The following is a 17,866-nucleotide window of genomic DNA, read 5'->3' as shown; positions in this document are numbered from 1 at the left end:
ACCCCCCCTCTCTCTCTCTCACTTTTGACAATAACCAAACTATAGGGAATGCACACAGTCCCTTCCTATCAAACAACCATACTGACCAGCTGTACAAAATATGCCCCATGACAATAGATTTCCCAAAAAGTGAGGGTGGGGCTTGTGATTGATGGGGGTGGGGACCATCAAAAAGGCAAGTGCTGTCGCTTTGTGAATTTGCAGTAACAGCAGGAGATATTTGAGTGCTATCATTCACTCTGCCCACACTGTTACGGGGGGGGGGAGAAAAAAAAACGTTAGCTTCTCTCTGGTAGGTGTATCCCTGCCAATCTGGAACTCATTTACTGGGGTTTTTTTTTGCAACTCTCCGCCCCGTGAGATATCTGTGCTGCTAAATCTGCCTGCAACAAGGCAGCTCCTCGCTCTCCCTGTGTGTGTCTATCTCAGCCTTACTATTTGCAGAACTTTAAGCTGCTGGACCGCTGAGTGAGTGATACACAAAGAGTTGAAAAGAGAGTTTGAATAATAACTTCACTTTGGACCTAACTGCACGCCATGTCGCCTCTTACACTCTTAATTCTATACGGTAAATGTCCACTAAAATATTTCTGCATTTATATCTAGTTGGTAAAAAGATTCCATTCTGCACCTGTTTTTTTTTTGGGGGGGGGGGGGGGGAAGCTGGTTTCAAAAATAAGTTTGTCACAGTCTGATCTGGGCGGTAAGAGGATGTTTAAAAAGTTAGCAACCTTTTTGGATTTGTTGCATTTTAACTTTGTTTCTGTTCTTTGTTTTTTTTTTAATGTATATTTATATATGTTTGTGTGTGGTCTGTGAAGCCGTGCAGTTTGCCAGTGCCGAGTTCCTGGGGAGTAACGGTTCGTGTGATTTTGAGGATGACACTTGTGGGTACGAGTCAGACCCCAACAATGATCCGTGGATTGTGAATTTACAAGGTAGGCAAAGACTGTGCAGCACCCAGGGACACAATTCTCAGCAAATGTTTCCGTGCAACACTGCTAAAGAGCTCCAGGAGGAAAGGGGTTAACACAAAAAAGCTGGTGGGATGTTGTACAACCCAGCACCGCCCCCTCCTCTCCCCCACCTTGAAACTCCTCAAACAGCAGCATTGGAAAGTTCATTGAGAAGTTTGACTTTTCTCTTGCAAATATTAAGCTAAATAGAAAAAGCTTTGAATTTGTGCCTTTGACTTTTCACGTCATGTGGACGTGCCAAAGCGCCCCTCTGGCAGAGGCATTGCTGCTTTGGATATGGGTGTGTGTATTTGGAATGGGTTGCCTTTGGGGTGGCAAGTGAGTTTGCTCTCCAATACTAGTTGTGATTGAGACAGTGGCGGGCGATAGTTTTTTGAACTGGGCTGCATTTTGCATTCTGTGTCTATTGTACTTGTGAGTTTCTGTATTTATAGAAATGGACAAGGACTCACACTTAGCATTGAACCAGGTACTCTGGTATCTGCATTTTTGGAACGCTGATGGGCTCTTCGATAAGGGAGCAATTGCTGTCACCAATTTTATAGAGGGGAAGCGTTTGGGTGGTGCATCAGTGTGAGATGTGACAATCTAACTTAAGTCTCGACTCCCAGTTAGTAGTGATGGTGTCGAGGCAGACCTTCCAAAGATTTATTTTGTGCCAGGTGCTGTATACTCCAGATGGCCCTCTGATGCCTGCCATACAGATACAGTGAGAACTGGATGCATCTCATCTAGAGGAATATAAATAAATCGCATTAACGCTCTCAAAATAAATGTGGAATATTGTGTTGGCCAGAATCATTGAGTGATGCCGCACAGAAGGAGGCCATTTGGCCTATTGAGCACATGCTGACTCTCTGAAAGATCTATCCCATTAATCCCACTCCCCTATCCCTTCTTCCCAGTCCTGCAAAGTTATCTCTCTTCTAAGTGTTTATCCGCTTGTAGGGCAGCACGGTAGCATTGTGGATAGCACAATTGCTTCACAGCTCCAGGGTCCCAGGTTCGATTCCCGGCTTGGGTCACTGTCTACGGAGGTTGCACATTCTCCCCGTGTGTGCGTGGGTTTCCTCCGGGTGCTCCGGTTTCCTCCCACAGTCCAAAGATGTGCGGGTTAGGTGGATTGGCCATGCTAAATTGCCCATAGTGTCCAAAATTGCCCTTAGTGTTGGGTGGGGTTACTGGGTTATGGGGATAGGGTGGAGGTGTGGACCTTGGGTAGGGTGCTCTTTCCAAGAGCCGGTGCAGACTTGATGGGCCGAATGGCCTCCTTCTGCACTGTAAATTCTATGACCTATGATCCAATTCCTCTTTGAAAGGTATTGTTGAATCTGCTTCCACCTCCCTTTCACCTGATAAAGGAGCTGCGCTCCGAAAGCTAGTGATTCCAAACAAACCTGTTGGACTTTAACCTGGTGTTGTAAGACTCCTTACTGAGCCCACCCCAGCCCAACGCCGGCATCTCCCCATCATGACCCCCTTTTCTGACAGTGCCTTCCTGTTCACAACAGCTCTCTGCATAAAAAAACTCTTCCTCTTCCCTTAAATCTGTGCGCACTCTAGGTAGAGCGCCTCCTGCTCCTATTAATTCCATCAAAAGCCCAACTTAACTTTGAAGCGCCTCTATTAAATCTCGACTTAGCCTGGTCCGCTCTAAGGAGCTGAGTTATTATCATAGAATTTACAGTGCAGAAGGAGACCATTCAGCCCATCGCGTCTGCACCGGCCCGTACAACGAGCACCCTACTCAAGGCCACGTATCTACCCTATCCCCGTAACCCAGCAATCCTCACTTAACCTTTTTGGACACTAACGGCAATTTAGCGTGTCTAATCCACCTAACCCGCACATCTTTGGGAATTGTGGGAGGAAACCGGAGCACCCGGAGGAAACCCACGCAGACACTGGGAGAACGTGCAGACTCCGCACAGACAGTGACACAGCCGGGAATTGAACCTGGGACCTTGGAGCTGTGAAGCAGTTGTGCTAACCACTGTGCTACCGTGCAGTTATCAAACCGTCAGCATCTTAAATAACATGTAAAAATACTGATAACTTTCAAACTGCCTGATCTCAGGGTATTGAGACCGTTGTGAAACATTCCTGGGATATGGAGATAACATTCCTTATAATTCTTTTGTTACTTTTGGCAACGGGTGCTTTTGTTAACTGTCATAGGTGGTGAACGAACACCACATGTCAGACTCGTGAAGACTTTGGAACATTGATGGATTGAACCATCTGTCCATAACTCGAATGAGTTGGATGACATTCCAATTAGACACTATAAATCAAAGACAGGACAACCTTTTAGTATAATAATATTAATATTGCAGCATATCTAAGGAGAGAAAACCAGGTGTTGATATCGCACTTTTCACAAACTCTGGCCATTCTAAAGAGTTTTACAACCAAGGAAGTACCTTATTGTGGTTGAAATGCAGACATGCAGAAACCTTCTCGTGTATAGCGAGCTGCCGCAAAGGGCTTTCAGGTAAATGAACAGGTTTCTTTTTTGGTGTTACTTGATGGTTAAATAATAACCTGGTAATCAATGGGGGGGCGGGATTCTGTGATCCTGAGGCTAAGTGTTGTCGCCGTCAGAAACGCCGTCGCCTTTCTCGACGGCGTCAACATGCCCTCAGGATCAGCAATTCTGGCCCCTACAGGGGGCCAGCACGGCAGTGGAGCGGACTACGCCGCTCCAGCTGCTGATCCTGTCGTGAACTGGGCGCTGCGGGATCCGCGCATGCGCAGTGGCACCGGCGCCAACGCATGCGTGCGCAGCGGCTTCCTCCAACGCGCCGGCCCCGACGCAACATGGCGCAGGGCTACAGGGGCCGGCGCGGAAGAAAGGAGGCCCCCAGCCAGAGGGGCCGGCCCGACGATCGGTGGGCCCCGAAATCGGGCCAGGCCACATCAGAGGCCCACCCCCCGGGGTCGTCCCCCCCCCCCCCCCCCCCCCCCCCCACAGGCCACCCCCGGACCCTTCAACGCTGAGTTCCCGCCAGCTGAGAGCAGGTGTGGATGGCGCCGGCGGGACGTAAGTCTTTTATGATGGCTGCTCGGCTCATCCCGGGCCGAGAATCGGCGGGGGGCAGGAGGCTGCGTAGAGCGGCCCCTGACTGGCGCTGCGCCAACCACGCCGATTCTCCACTCTGCGGAGAATCGCGTGCCAGCGACGGGGCGGTGTGGCGCAATTCGCGGCGGTCGCAGGGATTCTCCGGCCCGGCCCCGGGCTGAGAGAATCCCGCCGGGGAACTCCCAAGCTGCTTTGTGACGAGTGACCATGAATTATCGATAGGGCAGCCAGCGCTTCAGCTTTAATGTCTTAACCTAAAGTCGGCGCCTCTGACAGTGCAGTGCTCCCTCAGTTCTGCAGGGGGGGCATCAGCCTGGATTATGTTCAAAGCAAATTGCTGCGGATGTTGGAATCGGAAACAAAAACAGAAAATGCTGGAACGCCTCAGCCGGTCCGCCAGCCTCTGCGGGGAGAGTGGGGGGAGCTAACGTTTCGAGTCTGGATGACTCTTTGTGAAAACCTGTGTGTTCGGGTTTCTGAGCCCCAAATCATTTTGACACAGAGGCAAATGTGTTTCAACCACAGACTGGGTCGAGGGGTCAGCCACTTCACATTTACAACTAGTTAAAGACTCTCGTGATTAATGACATTTAAACTAATTGTGCAGCCCCTATAAAATGTGTTGCTTAATAATTATAGCGCCTGCTATGGGTTACAACTGGCATCTTCAGATGCTCCCAGTGTTAAAGCAGTAAACAGCTGTGAATCCCTCCACACAGGTGGGAATATAAAAATTCTATTAATTGAATTAAATCTGGATTAAAATTCTCATGTCTATAATCGTGACCATAAAATTACCAGGTTTTCTGATAAAACTCAATTGTTTTTTTAAAATAAGCATTTTATTGAGGTATTTATGGTTTTACAACAACAACAAAATAAACAATGTACATGAATTTATAAACATAGTGCAAAAGCCGTCTTCCTCCCTTACAGGTCCCACCTTTACTAACCCCCTACTCTAAACTAAGCTAACTTAAAAACTCAATTGTTACACTACTGCCTTTTAGGGAAGGAAATCTGCCGTCCTTACCCGGTCTGGCCTACACGTGACTGCAGACCCACAGCAACGTGGTTGATTCTTAACTGCCCTCTGAAAGGAGGAAGGAGCTGCGCTCCGAAAGCTAGTGATTCCAAACAAACCTGTTGGACTTTAACCGGGTTGTTGTAAGACTTCTTACTGTGCCCACCCCAGTCCAATGCCGGCATTCTCCACATCATGGCCCTCTGAAATGGTCGAGCGAGCCACTCAGTTGTATTGCGGATAGCGATGAGGACTGTCGGAGGATACAGCAGGATTTAGATTGTTTGGAGACTTGGGCGGAGAGATGGCAGATGGAGTTTAATCCGGACAAATGTGAGGGAATGCATTTTGGAAGGTCTAATGCAGGTAGGGAATATACAGTGAATAGTAGAACCCTCAAGAGTATTGAAAGTCAGAGAGATCTAGGTGTACAGGTCCACAGGTCACTGAAAGGGGCAACACAGGTGGAGAAGGTGGTCAAGAAGGCATACGGCATGCTTGCCTTCATTGGCCGGGACATTGAGTATAAGAATTGGCAAGACATGTTGCAGCTGTATAGAACCTTAGTTAGGCCACACTTGGAGTATAGTGTTCAATTCTGGTCGCCACACTACCAGAAGGATGTGGAGGCTTTAGAGAGGGTGCAGAAGAGATTTACCAGAATGTTGCCTGGTATGGAGGGCATTAGCTATGAGGAGCGGTTGAATAAACTCGGTTTGTTCTCACTGGAACGAAGGAGGTTGAGGGGCGACCTGATAGAGGTCTACAAAATTATGAGGGGCATAGACAGAGTGGATAGTCAGAGGCTTTTCCCCAGGGTAGAGGGGTCAATTACTAGGGGGCATAGGTTTAAGGTGAGAGGGGCAAGGTTTAGAGTAGATGTACGAGGCAAGTTTTTTACGCAGAGGGTAGTGGGTGCCTGGAACCCGTTACCGGAGGAGGTGGTGGAAGCTGGGATGATAGTGACATTTAAGGGGCATCTTGACAAATACATGAATAGGATGGGAATAGAGGGATACGGACCCAGGAAGTGTAGAAGATTGTAGTTTAGTCGGGCAGCATGGTCGGCACGGGCTTGGAGGGCCGAAGGGCCTGTTCCCGTGCTGTACATTTCTTTGTTCTTTGTTTATTCAAGTAGGCTGTCCCACCACCAACCTCTCAGGAGAAATGGGGATGGGTAATAAATGCTGACCTTGTGAACAATTCACGGGAGGTGAATTAAAAAGGGAGCAGAGACCATTGTGGTAAGGGTTTGTTTTGAAAACTTAAAACATGACACTAGATAGAAACTCTGTGGAAGTTGATAGCATCCAATCAGGACAAAGGACAACCCAGCTTGATACTAGACTGGAGTTATACTGCAGGTCTTGCCAGCAACAAGTAAGATGAAAGGATCCCCTTGAAAAGGGGGATTCGCACTCCTGCACCTGATGTTAGGTCAGAATGTGACTCTGGGGAAACTCGTGGGCGGGAACAGAGAGTCCTTCCGGACCGAGAATTCCAGCCGTTGATTTGAACAGGCTCGTAGGAGTGGACAGGGGACATGCGGTGCCTCAGACCACGATTCATTTAGCTCCTGGTTGTTCTGTATCTTAGCCCCTTCTACCCACCTCGATTCTCCAACTCTTTAATATGTTTATTGGAGCAGAAATATATCAATCCTAGTTTTTAAATTTTCTACGAGTTTTTTTGGGGGGAGAGAGTTCCAGATTTCCATTCCCCTTTGAAGAAGCGCTTCCTGCCATCACCCCTGCGTGGCCAAGCTCTTGACGTTAAGGTTCTGCCTCTTTAGTTCTGAGTTACGCCCCCCCCCCCATCAGAGGAAATACTACTGAATCGTTCAGAGTGCAGAGGATACTGGAAGTCTGCAGAGGGATTTGGATAGGTTAAGTGAATGGGCTAGGGTCTGGCAGATGGAATACAATGTTGACAAATACGAGGTTATCCATTTTGGTAGGAATAACAGCAAAAGGAATTATTATTTAAATGATAAAATATTAAAACATGCTGCTGTGCAGAGGGACCTGGTGCTAGTGCGTGAGTCGCAAAAAGTTGGTTTACAGGTGCTTAAGAAGGCGAATGGAGTTTTGTCCTTCATTGCTAGAGGGGATGGAGTTTAAGACTAGGGGGGTTATGCTGCAATTGTATAAGGTGTTAGTGAGGCCACACCTGGAGTATTGTGTTCAGTTTTGGTCTCCTTACTTGAGAAAGGACGTACTGGCACTGGAGGGTGTGCAGAGGAGATTCACTAGGTTAATCCCAGAGCTGAGGGGGTTGGATTACGAGGAGAGGTGAGTAGACTGGGACTGTACTCGTTGGAATTTAGAAGGATGAGGGGGGATCTTATAGAAACATATAAGATTATGAAGGGAATAGATAGGATAGATGCAGGCAGGTTGTTTCCACTGGCGGGTGAAAGCAGAACTAGGGGGCATAGCCTCAAAATAAGGGGAAGTAGATTTTAGGACTGAGTTTAGGAGGAGCTTCTTCACCCAAAGGGTTGTGAATCTATGGAATTCCCTGCCCAGTGAAGCAGTTGAGGCTCCTTCATTAAATGTTTTTAAGATAAAGATAGATAGTTTTTTGAAGAATAAAGGGTTATGATGTTCGGACGGGAAAGTGGAGCTGAGTCCACAAAAGATCAGCCATGATCTCAGTGAATGGTGGAGCAGGCTCGAAGGGCCAGGTGGCCTATTCCTGCTCCTAATTCTTATGTTCTTATTCAAACATCTAAGATAACTCCCTCATCCACAACAAAGGAAGTACAAGCCGAGCCGACGCAGTTCTGCTCTTAATTTAACCCTTCTATCGTTCTGATTAGTCTGTGCTGTACTCCCACCAAGATCAATAATATCCTCCTGAACTGCCATGGCAGGACTGAACCTAATACTCAAAATGGCCTTTACTCGGAGCCCTGTCTAGCTGTAACACAGCTTCCACCCAGTTCGAGCCCTGTTACGGAATTGACAAATACGCCATTGGCTTTTAAAATTTTTTTTGTACCTGCCCATTAACCTTTGGTGATTTCTGTACCTGGATCCCTGGCTCTCTCTGTTCCTCCACCATCACTAACTTGTGGCCATATTGGAAATACCCTGATTCGTCTTTCTTGGGTCCCAAGTGGATGATCTCACTTGTTCCTACATTGAGCTTGATCTGACTCAGTTTTGCTCAGTTAACAACCTAAACGTGCTGAAATATAACTGCCTATTTAACTCACTGTGGGTAGCATAAAATCAGTATCAATAAAGTCAGGATTTTGCATCCAGTCTTTAGTGCCTCTGCTTTCTTGCCAATTTTACTCCCACTTTTTATTTGAAGCTCCTTATTACTTCCCTCCCTCCCAAAATAGATTCCCCGTCCCACCAATTAAACTGCTCCCACCAATTGAACGCAGCCTACGGTCCGGGTGGTGGAAGATTGTTGGGGTAGCTGGAATTTGATATCCAGACCAAGTGTTCATTCTTCATGTGGGAACATCAGTAGAGGCCTTGACAACAGAAACCTCTCACAGGCAGGTCCAAACGCTCCCCCCCCCCCCCCCCCCCCAACCCACAAGGGCCTTTTTGTTCTCTCCCTCTAATTCTGGCCTCTGAAGCAGCTCCAATTTTAATTGTCCCTCAGTTGGCAGCCGTGCCTGGGTCCCAAGCTCTGGAATTCCTTCCCCAAATCTCTCTGCCTTGCTCGCTCTCTCTCCTTTAACACGCAATTTAAAATACGCCTCTTTGCTCACCCTCCTAATAACTCCTCGTGTGACTAGGTGTCAAATTTAGTCCTGCGAAGCGTCTTGGGACATTTTACGACATTAAAGGTGCTACATAAACGCACTTCGTTGTTGTCAGCTATTCACCCCCTTAGCTCAGGGGCAGATGGTGGCAATGCCACAGGACCCGTATTCCAGAGGCCCAGTTGAATGCTCTGGAGCTACAAGTTCAAATCACACCGAGCAGGGCAGTAATGGCGACCAAGAAACTATCATCGGCTGTTGTGAAAGGGAAGGAAATCTGCCGTCCTTACCTGGTCTGGTCTACATGTGCCTCCAGACATGTGGTTGACTCTGAACTGCCCTCAAATGGCTGAGCGAGCCACTCAATTCACCGGCAAATAGGGATGGGCAACAAACGCTGGCCCAGTCAGCAACGCCCGCCTCCCATGAAAGAATAAGAAGGCGATAAGCTTCAGCAACGTGCGTGTTCTGTACGACCCTTTGTTAAAGATTCTTCACTGCGACTGTTAATAGTTGAGTGAGATTCAACAAAAAACACTTGGTCATCAAAATGCAAATTGCCATCAGTATTGGGTCGAGGCAAACGAGTTCAGGCTGTCCCTGGAAGGATACCACCTCCTCCTTGGAGCTTTTGTTGCTTCCAGACTACCCAATCCCAGGCCAATCTTGCATCTTCCTTCTGCTGTGAATGCCAACTCATCCAATTTGCTGCTGCCCATAACCTAACTCGCACCAAAGCCTGTACACCCATCGTCCCTAACCTTGAACACACCCGAATCCCTGTGCCCACTGACCTACACTGAAACTTTCTCTAGCAAAGCCTGGAATTCAAAATTCTCACTCTTGTTTTCAAATCCTTCAATGGACTCAGTCCCCCCACACCCATATCTCTGCAACTCCCTACAACCCATAACCCTCAGAACACTGCCCTCCTCCAATTCTGTCCTCTTGTACATCTCTTATTTTAATCATTCACTATTGGTCACCACGCCTTCAGCCACCTGGGCCCCAAACTCTCCCTCCCTACATCTCTCTACCTCTCTCTCTCCCCTCCTTTTAAGACGCTCCTTAAAACCGACCTCTTTGACAAAGCTTGCGGTCTCCTGTCCTTGTATCTCCCGCTGCAGCTTAGTGTCAAATGATGCCTGTGAAGCACCCTGATTGTTTTTACTCCATTAATGGCACTAGGTAAATGCAAGTTGTCCTTTTCCTCCAGACCCAATTTAACTATTGCAAGTTGGGATTGGATTCAAATGTGTCTTGAGGCAACACTTGTGGTGAAGGAGATGAAGTGGCATTTTAATTCAGCGCTCTCATTCGCAATGGCGTACAATTAAAATCAATCTGAATCACTTTTATTTTTGTTCAGGCCTGTTGTCCGTTAGGGAGTGCGTGCTGCCGGGGTCATAGGCCACAATGAATCACACCGATGGCAGTACGTCAACTGGCGCACTTTAATCATTCAGTCAGCCTCTCTTCCCCACCCCCCCCCCCCCCGCCCCGCAACGCCCCCTCCCACCATCCCGTCACTCTTCAACATTCAACACCAAGTCTTGTCACGGTTTCAATTCCAGCACTCCAGTAGTTTAAGAGGCGATTTGATTGCAGTTTCTCGGTATTTTGAAAGGATTTGCTTGGCTTTGATTCCCCCCTGTTGTTAGCACTGCTGCCTCACAGCGCCAGGGACCCCGGTTCGATTCCAGCCTTGGGTGACTGTGTGGAGTGGAGTTTGCACTTTCCGCCCGCCCCCCCCCCCCGCTCCTCGTGTCTGCGTGGGTTTCCTCCGACGGTCAAAGATGTGCAGGTTGGGTGGATTGGCTACGGTAAATTGCCCCTTGGTGTCCAGGGATGTGCAGGTTAGGTGGGATTACAGGGATGGGGGCGGGGCAGTGAACCTCTTTCAGAGGGTCGGTGCAGACTCGATGGGCCAAAAGGCCTCCTTCTGCACTGCAGGAATTTTATGATTCTATGTTGTAAGAATCCAGGAGAACAATAAATTTAAAATAAGTGCAGAGCCAGGGCACTCAGGAAAGAAGTCAGGAACCACTTCCTCACCCAGAGAGAGGTAGAAGCTCTCTCAAAAAGCAGTGCTACTCCAATTAATCATTTTAAATCTAGGATTGACGGATTTTTGCAAGACAAGGCTATGAAAGGCAAGTGGATAGAGTTAAGACACAGATCAATCTGTCATTTTCTCAGGCAATCTCTCAGGGTTGAAGATGATTACCTCCATGCTCCTTTGATTCATCTTGAGATGGATGATTAGTCTGATATATGGTCTGCTGACTCTGCCCTACGTGGGGCCTGTGGGGCACGAAGGGTCAGGCAGATTAGATGTGTGGAGGTTTGCGCTCCCTCCATCGCCTCTGCTTGCTCCTGGCAAAGTCTCTCTGTGTGCTTGGTGTGTTCCTGATAAACCTTCTCCAATTTGGCCGGTCACACCCCAGGGTCCCCCAAGAGTCAGAGGGTATGTTTGACCCCCTTCGGGATGCTTTCAGCACATTCCGAAAGACTCTCCGTGTCCCTCCTGGGAGTTTCCTCCGACCACCGAGTTCCGAGTCGTGCAGTTGCTCTGGGAGTCTGGTGCCACACACGCAAATGATACACCCAGCCCTGGGGAGCCGGTTTGACTGAGCAATGTCTCGATGCGAGGCATGGTGCTGTTGCACCGCCTTGCTTGCCACCTGATTTTCAGGCAAGATCTTATTGAATGGAAAAGTAGATTTGGCATGCTGAATGGTCTCCACCTGGGTTCGTACATTCATTGGGAAATGCAACAATCAGTGCAGGTGTTTCGAAGGATTTCCTGACGTCAATCATAAGTTTGTCTTTTACTGATATAACTCACAGATCCCTCGACATTATTAGATTTAAAGCTGTTACCTAATGTTTCCTTTTCTGATTATACAGATCTATAAGGTCACATTGACATGCCTTTCAAGGTTGACCAGTCCAGTTTTCCCCAGTTTGTCCTGATACATTAGACCAATCCAATGGCAAACCAGTTGAAGTATGAACCTCGACACTGATACTTTTCTCGATAGCAGGTTCATTTGCAGAATGCAGCATTATCGCTCTCTGCTTTTGACCTGCCAACACCTAGGGCTCGATTTAACCCCCAAAAAACAGAGTCCCGTTTTGGGCGCGTATCCCCGCTACCAAACGGGGCTCCTGACTTTTTTGGGCCTCACTTCCTGGAAGAGGAAGGGCGCCATTTTTAAATGTCGCACCGCGCTGTGTCTGAACAGCAGTTTGCCAGATTGTCATGAGTCAGTGCCGATAAGTCCCCGAGGGTATTTTTCACTGACTCACAAGTTTTGTCTGATGCTGTCAAGCCAATTCTCTGTCTCTCCTGTTAACCCCCAGGAGTCGTCTTGCATCACATCCAGTCTAAAGGGAGTTCTGCGTTACTGAGAACATTAAAAACCCCACAATCCAGTCCAGGCAGAACATTCTGAACATTTACTAATTTTAACCCCGATCTCTCGACACCCCTCAGGCACCCCATCGTGGCCTCCAGACCCCCGCCCCTGTGCCCCACTTGCCTCTTAGGGGGGTCCTCCAGCATCCCTTCGCCCCACCTCTTAAGGGCAGGTCACCCCCAGGCCCGATCCCTAGCAGGGGCATCTTGGCACTGTCATCCTGGCACCCTGACAGTGCCGGTGCCAGCCTGGAAGTGCCACGTGGGCAACCTGGCAGTGCCAAGGAGCCCGGGTGCCAGCGGGCGTGCCAGGATACCGCCCTGTCCAGAGCCCGACCAACTGGAGGCCTCCGATGGCCTGGGAGACCCCCCCCCCCCCCCCCAGGTGCCGATACGTCTGGTGCTCAGTGGCACAATGGCGAGATCTCCTGCCGTTTGTTCCTGGGCTTCAAGGTAATTGGGCGCCAAAATATTTAAATGAGTCCAATGTCTCACTTAAATATGTAAATCTGGATATGTAAATCGAGATCCAGATCGTGATGTCTCGCAAGATCTCACGAGGCGTTCTGAGCATCGCAAATCTCGCAATGAGATTTGATGGCCTCGTCACGTGACCGAGTCGGGCGCGTCGACGCCGTTCGATTGGTCCGTAGTCTCTCTTTATACTCCCAATAAAATGAACTAATTAAACAAACTGACTAATTAAGAGCCCCTTAAAGTGTCAAGTGTCTCTTTATAAATCTTCTGAACAAAACAAATAAGTAAATAAATCAGTTAAGTGAAGAACCATCCCCTAAAGGGCCATAGTCTCTCTTTATAAGTGCTCTATGTACTTAATATACCAATACCCTGTGCATTTCAGCAGTATCGGTAACCTATCATTTACAGTTCAGGCTGTTGACAGGAAGAATCAAACCTGCTCTTTGCACCATTTCCAGAGCTCAAATGTCTTCTTGATGACCAGCCCTAGACTCAGCACTTTCGGTGCGATCTAACCAGGGCTCTGTACAATTTGGACACGACTCCTCTTGTGTGGCCATGTAGCGGAGAGCTCTGATGGCTTTGTTGATTGCTGCTCTACATGGGTTGGGGGTGCTAACCATGAGGTCTGCAAAGACCCCTGGATCTATTTCCCCTTTATCGTTGACTATTCACTGAGCATGTGTCTGCATTTTCCATGCCTTGTGTAGCACTTTACATTCATCGGCGTTGAATGTCATCTGACATTATTCCACTCGTGTATTTTGTCTAACTCACACCGTCATGTATGACCTTCCTCCTCCAGCTCAATGCCTTTCCCAGTTTAACATTGCCTGAAAATTTGACCAATTTGCATTGGTTTCTGAATCCAGTTTGTAGATGGAGATGCAGAAATGTTGGCGGGATTCTCTCAGCCCGGGGCCGGGCCGGAGAATCCCCGCGACTGGCTCGAATCGCGCCACGCCGCCCCGACGCTGGCACGTGATTCTCCGCTCGCCATTGCCGTTGGCGCGGTGCCGGATGGGCCGAGTGGCCGTCGTAAAAAAACGGAGTTCCGCCGGTGCTGTCCACACCTGCTCTCAGACAGCGGGAACTCTGGGTGGAAGGGTTGGGGGGGTGGCCTGTGCGGGCGGGGGGGGGGGGGGGGGGGGGGGGGGGTCCGACCCCCGGGGGGGGGCTCCATTGTGGCCTGGACCACGATCGGGGCCCACCGATCGGCGGGCCGGCCTCTCTGGCTGGGGGCCTCCTTTCCTTCCCGCCGGCCCTGTAGCCCTGCACCATGTTGCGTCGGGGCCGGCGCGTTGCTGGGAGCCACTGAGCATGCGCGCGTTGGCACCGGTGCCACTGTGCGTGCGCGGACCCCTGTAGAGGGCCAGAATTGCTGATCCTGAGGCCGTGTTGATACGGCATTTCCGACGGCGTCAATACTTAGCCTCAGGATCACAGAATCCCGCCCTGTATTCTTCCCAATTTGCGATTTACTTGCGTGTTTAGTACCTGCCCTACTTTGGCATAATTCTTGTAGCGAGTACCTGTTATTTTCAATCCTTCAACCAATTTCATATCTGTGTCCTAATTGTGCCATCAACAAATTAGAGGTTAACTATTAACCTTTCACACACAACTTTGTGAAATGCCTTCTTGAAGGTCAGGCACAGTTCTTCATGAAGCTTACCACAGGCTGCTTGAGAGTTCACTCCAGAGAATCATGCCGCATTGGAAATGGCCATTCGATCCATCGCCCCTGTGCCGGCACTTTGTCCAATTAGTCTCAGTCCCTTTTCTTTTCCCCATAGCCCTGCACATCCCTCCTTCTCAACCGCCTCTTCCCTGTTGAATCTGCTTCCAGTGAAGTCCAGGAATTTGGTACGGTAAAATGTTTGTGAAACCAGATTGCTGTTCATTCCTATTATCATCAGATAATCTTTAAATTAACATCCGATAATTGATCATGATTTCACACATTGGGTTATAATATGCCTGAGGGGCCTGTAGTTACCTGTCCTAGTTTTGTTGTTCCTTTTTAAGTATGGCAATTATTCAGGGTAATCTGCTGGTATCTCTCCAGTGACTCCCCTTATAATGATGGTTAAGACTACATTCCTCTTTTCCGTTAGTATCCTTCAAGTGCTCCGGGATAAATAGCATCTAACTTAGGAAGTGAGTATTTTTGAGCTGTGTTATTCCATCTAGGACGTTCATTTATATGCATACATGGCTGGCTGGACCAAAAGGTTTATGTGGATAGATCATTGACGAATACAGGACATATTAATAGAGTAATTAGCAAAGCATATAGAATCCCTACAGTGCAGAAGGAGGCCATTCGGCCCATCGAGTCTGCATCAACCCTCTGAAAGAGCACCCTAACTCAACCCACTCCCCCACCCTATCCCCGTAACCCCACCTAACCTGCACATCTTTGGACTGTGGGAGGAAACCCACGCAGACGGGGGGAGAATGTGCAAGCACCGCACGGACAGTCACCCCAGGTCAGAAGTACAGTTGTTCCGCAGGGAAGTATTGCTAAACGTGTGTGGAATCTTGGTTACTCCAGACATAGAGCCCTGCGCATAGTTCTAGGGCTCCAGTCTCCGTCGGCGGGATCCTCCGTTTAGCCGACAGCGCACTCACGCCCGCGGACGTGGGGGTGCGCACAATGGGAAACCCCATTGGCCAGCCAGCGGGACGGAGGATTCCGCTGCTGGCGGGGCGCGCCACACCAGAAGGGTATAATAGAGTAGACATGGCGAAGATGATTCCACTTGTGGGGGGAGACCAAAACTAAGGGGCTATAAATATAAGTACGATAAGGAATTTGGAAGAAACTTACTTTGCCAGCTAGAAGAATATAGAAGTCAGTATCACAGGGAGTGGTTGATGCAAACACTATGGATACTTTCAAGGAAAAGTTAGTTAAGCAGACCAGTGATAAAGAATGGGAATATTCTGATAGGATGAAAGGTTTGTGTAGCGCATGAATCAGATGGGCAGACGGGCCTGTTTTTGTGCTATGATTGCGTATGTTTTTTGGGGTATAGTAGTTTAATGGTTATGTTACCAGACTAATGTTTAAGCCACAGAAGTTCAAATCTCATGTGGTTTGGGGAGTGTAAACTCATCTAATTAGTAAGTTTGGAATAAAAAGCCAGGATCAGCAACTGTGACCATGACCACTGAATTGTCAGAAAAACCCATAGAATCACAGGATTGTTCCAAGCACAGAAGGAGGCCATTCTGCCCATCGAGTCTGTACTGGCTCTCCGAATGAGCAATCTACGCAGTGCCCTTCTCCTGGCTTCTCCTCGTAACCCCATTGTTGCTTTTCACATAATAAATAACCCCTCAGACTCACTAACGTCCTTTCGTGAAAGGAATCTGCTGTCCTTACTTAGAACCATAGAATTCCTGCAGTGCTGAAGGAGGCCATTCGGCCCATCGAGACTGCACCGACCCTCTGAAAGAGCACCGTTCCTAGGCTTACTCCCCCCCCCCCCCCGCCCACAGCAATACAGTTGACTCTCGCCTGCCCCTGAAATGGCTGCACAAACCACTCAGTTCAAGGATGGCTCTATTTGGGATGGACAACAAGTGCTGGCCCAGACAACGACACACACATTCCAGGAATATCATAAAGAAAAAAGTTTGGATTTTAGTTGCACAGTAAATAAAAAATCCCCGTCAGCTATTGATCCTCACTCTATCGGAGAAGATTCATGGACATGTAATGGTGAGAATATCTCCGGGCAACACTGCACTTAACTATAATGTGAACTTGACTTTTTTTAAAAAGTATATCTTGCTTGAATTAGCGTTTAGAAATACTCTTAGCTTTGTTTAATAATTAAACAAAGTACTGGATTAAGTGAGAGGAGGGGGGAGGTTGCTGATTGAGTAACAGCTGCTCCATAATATTGGCATGGGCGTCTTTCCTTTAACATTGCACAGGATCCACTGGTGTTTTTCTTAAGACTCTCTGCTGAGCAGCAGCAAGCGAAAGCAAAACACACCAACCGTCACACAACTGATCTCAGTCCAAGGCTGCAGAAGGAGCAGAGTGAATACATTGAAAAAATACACAGTGAGGCAGACAGACTGTGCCAGTGTCCTGGAGAGAGGCACTTGACAAGCCAAATTTTAACCTGCTCTCTCGCCTCCTTGGGAATAGGGTAGTTTGGGATTGGTCACTTGTTTAGCACCCTCTGCCCGCTGGTACGCCCCGTGGATCTGACATGCACAAGAGACTGGTTCGGCACCCAATCTATCACCTTGAACATTCGCCCCCTCCACCACCAACGGCAGCCGTGTGTACCATCTACAAGATAGAACATACATACAGTGCAGAAGGAGGCCATTCAGCCCAACGAGTCTGCACCGACCCACTTAAGCTCTCACTTCCACCCTATCCCCATAACCCAATAACCCCTCCTAACTTTTTTGGTCACCTAAGGGCAATTTATCATGGCCAATCCACCTAACCTGCACGTCTTTGAACTGTGGGAGGAAACTGGAGCACCCAGAGGAAACCCACGCTGACACGGGGAGAAGGTGCAGACTCCGCACAGACAGTGACCCAAGCTGGGAATCGAACCTGGGACCCTGGCGCTGTGAAGCCACAGTGTGATCCACTGTGCTACCGTGCTGCCCTAATGCACTGCAGTAACTCGCCAAGTCCCTTAGGCAGCACCTTCCAAACCCACAACCACTACCATCTAGAAGGACAAGAGCAGCAGATACCTGGGAACCCCACCACCTGGAGGTGAGTGACCCTCCAAGTCACTCACCTCCCTGACTTGGAAATATTTTGCCGTTCCTTCACTGTCGCTGGGTCAAAATCCTGGAACCCCCTCACTAACAGCACCATGGGTGTACCTACATCCCAGGGACCGCCGCGGTTCAAGAAAGCAGCTCATCACCACCTTCTCAAGGGCCGTTCAGGATAGGCAATAAACGCTGACTTGGCCACCAACCCACACACCCCGAGAATGAATAATCTTAAAAAGAAATCACCCCAGCTCCCACCAGTAGATCAGGTTAAAAACCAGGGGGAATTAGTCAGTGTGCTTTGCTGATACATATAGCTTGGGACCTGAGTTGCCACCGACTGTCTTCTCTCCCGTGTGGTGATGAATGTTTGGACAGGTCCAGCTGCAGC

At 48.8% G+C, this 17,866-nt stretch overlaps 1 protein-coding gene across 4 annotated transcripts in view; it reads left to right on the top strand.

Annotated features, from left to right (window-relative positions):
• Positions 1-207: 207 nt before the first annotated feature.
• The window catches only part of mamdc2a (MAM domain containing 2a), a 154,566-nt gene continuing 136,907 nt past the window's right edge, over positions 208-17,866 (top strand). The window contains exons 1-2 of one of the 4 annotated variants that reach the window (XM_072517394.1): positions 208-568; positions 822-938. In XM_072517394.1, the coding sequence (XP_072373495.1) occupies positions 538-568; positions 822-938 (148 nt within the window). In that variant the 5' untranslated portion in view covers positions 208-537. The remainder of the gene's footprint in view (positions 569-821; positions 939-17,866) is intronic. The other 3 variants (XM_072517392.1, XM_072517391.1, XM_072517393.1) reach the window with 3 other exon arrangements.

This window comes from Scyliorhinus torazame, chromosome 9 (genome assembly GCF_047496885.1).
Source record: "Scyliorhinus torazame isolate Kashiwa2021f chromosome 9, sScyTor2.1, whole genome shotgun sequence".
In the NCBI taxonomy this organism is placed as follows: Eukaryota; Metazoa; Chordata; class Chondrichthyes; order Carcharhiniformes; family Scyliorhinidae; genus Scyliorhinus; species Scyliorhinus torazame.
The sequence above is the reverse complement of the archived record's forward strand: the minus strand, read 5'-3'. Positions and strand labels throughout refer to the sequence as shown.